This window comes from Hippopotamus amphibius, chromosome 11, assembly GCF_030028045.1.
Source record: "Hippopotamus amphibius kiboko isolate mHipAmp2 chromosome 11, mHipAmp2.hap2, whole genome shotgun sequence".
Lineage (NCBI taxonomy): Eukaryota > Metazoa > Chordata > Mammalia > Artiodactyla > Hippopotamidae > Hippopotamus > Hippopotamus amphibius.
In genome coordinates, this window is record NC_080196.1 from 44,387,174 (window position 1) to 44,388,466 (window position 1,293).

The 1,293-nt window shown below is 38.1% G+C and overlaps 1 protein-coding gene across 1 annotated transcript; it reads left to right on the plus strand.

Annotated features, from left to right (window-relative positions):
• Positions 1-542: 542 nt before the first annotated feature.
• Positions 543-890, plus strand: LOC130831546 (60S ribosomal protein L17-like). Its single transcript, XM_057699782.1, has one exon. The coding sequence runs from the start codon at positions 543-545 to the stop codon at positions 888-890; it is 348 nt and encodes a 115-aa protein (XP_057555765.1).
• Positions 891-1,293: the final 403 nt, after the last annotated feature.

Sequence of the window (1,293 nt, forward strand, 5' to 3'; positions counted from 1 at the left end):
TGAGATTAACAATCAGTCTGTAGACTGAGGAAAACAGATTACCCTTCCCAACCCAGTTGGGCCTGGTACAATCAGCTGAAGTCCTGAATAGAACAAAAAGGCTGACCCTTCCCTGAGTAAGAGAGAATTCTGCCTACCTGACTGCTTTGAGCTGGTACTTCAGTCTTTTCCTTCAGAAGACTTACAAACTAAATATATTACATATATTTGTATTTCAATAATACAAAACACATATTACACATTATATGGTACAAGCAAATAACTAGGAGCAAGTACACATAAATACGAGTATAAAGAAAAAGCAGGAAATAGTAGATACAGAATTTCATGATGAGTATTTCATCCGAGAGAGAATGGAATTGGGATGCAATCAGGATGTGACACAAAAGTTGATGATAATGTCTTCAAAGTGAAAGCTGTTCTTTATTTCCTTAAAATTGATAGTGGAGATAAGCCACCACTCTTCCTTTTCTGGCAAGCGGCCTGAGGCGACCTCTAAAAATGGTTCGCTATACACTTGACCCAGAAAACCCCACAAAATCATGCAAGTCGAGAGTTTCAAATCTTCGTATTCATTTAAGAACACTTGTGAAACTGCCCAGGCCATGAAGGGTATGCATATCCAAAAAGCCACCAAGTATCTGAAGGATGTCACTTTACAGAAGCAATGTGTGCCACTCCGCCATTACAATGGGGGAGTTGGTAGGTGTGCCCAGGCCAAACAGTGGGGTTGGACGCAGGGTCGGTGGCCCAAAAAGAGTGCTGAATTTTTACTGCACGTGCTCAAAAATGCAGAGAGTAATGCTGAACTTAAGCCCTTATGTGTAGATTCTCTGGTCACAGAACACATCCAGGTGAACAAAGCCCACAAGATGCGACGAAGGACTTAGAGCTCATGGTCAGATCAATCCATAGATGAGCTCTCCCTGCCACAGTGAGATGATCCTTACTGAGAGAGAACAGATTGTTCCTAAACCAGAAGAGGAGGTTGCACAGAAGAAAAATATACCCCAGAAGAAACTGAAGAAACAAAAACTTATGACCCGGGATAAAACAACACAAAAAATAAATGCAAATGTAAAAGCCAAAAAAAAAAATTCAATAGTGGATTCTCAGGTGACCCTTTTATCATTATTATTTATGTCTTCGTGTATTTTATATTATTTTGTATTTACTCATGTTTTGATAAAAATAAAACAATGAAAAATATAGGTTTGATTTTTAAATCAAACATACTCAGTATGAAAACAATTATGCAAGTAAATGCATTCATTATATTTAAAATCTCTCCTA

Coding starts and splice junctions, on each gene's coding strand:
- LOC130831546 (XM_057699782.1), top strand. CDS start 543: ATGCAAGTCGAGAGTTTCAAATCTTCGTATTCATTTAAGAACACTTGT.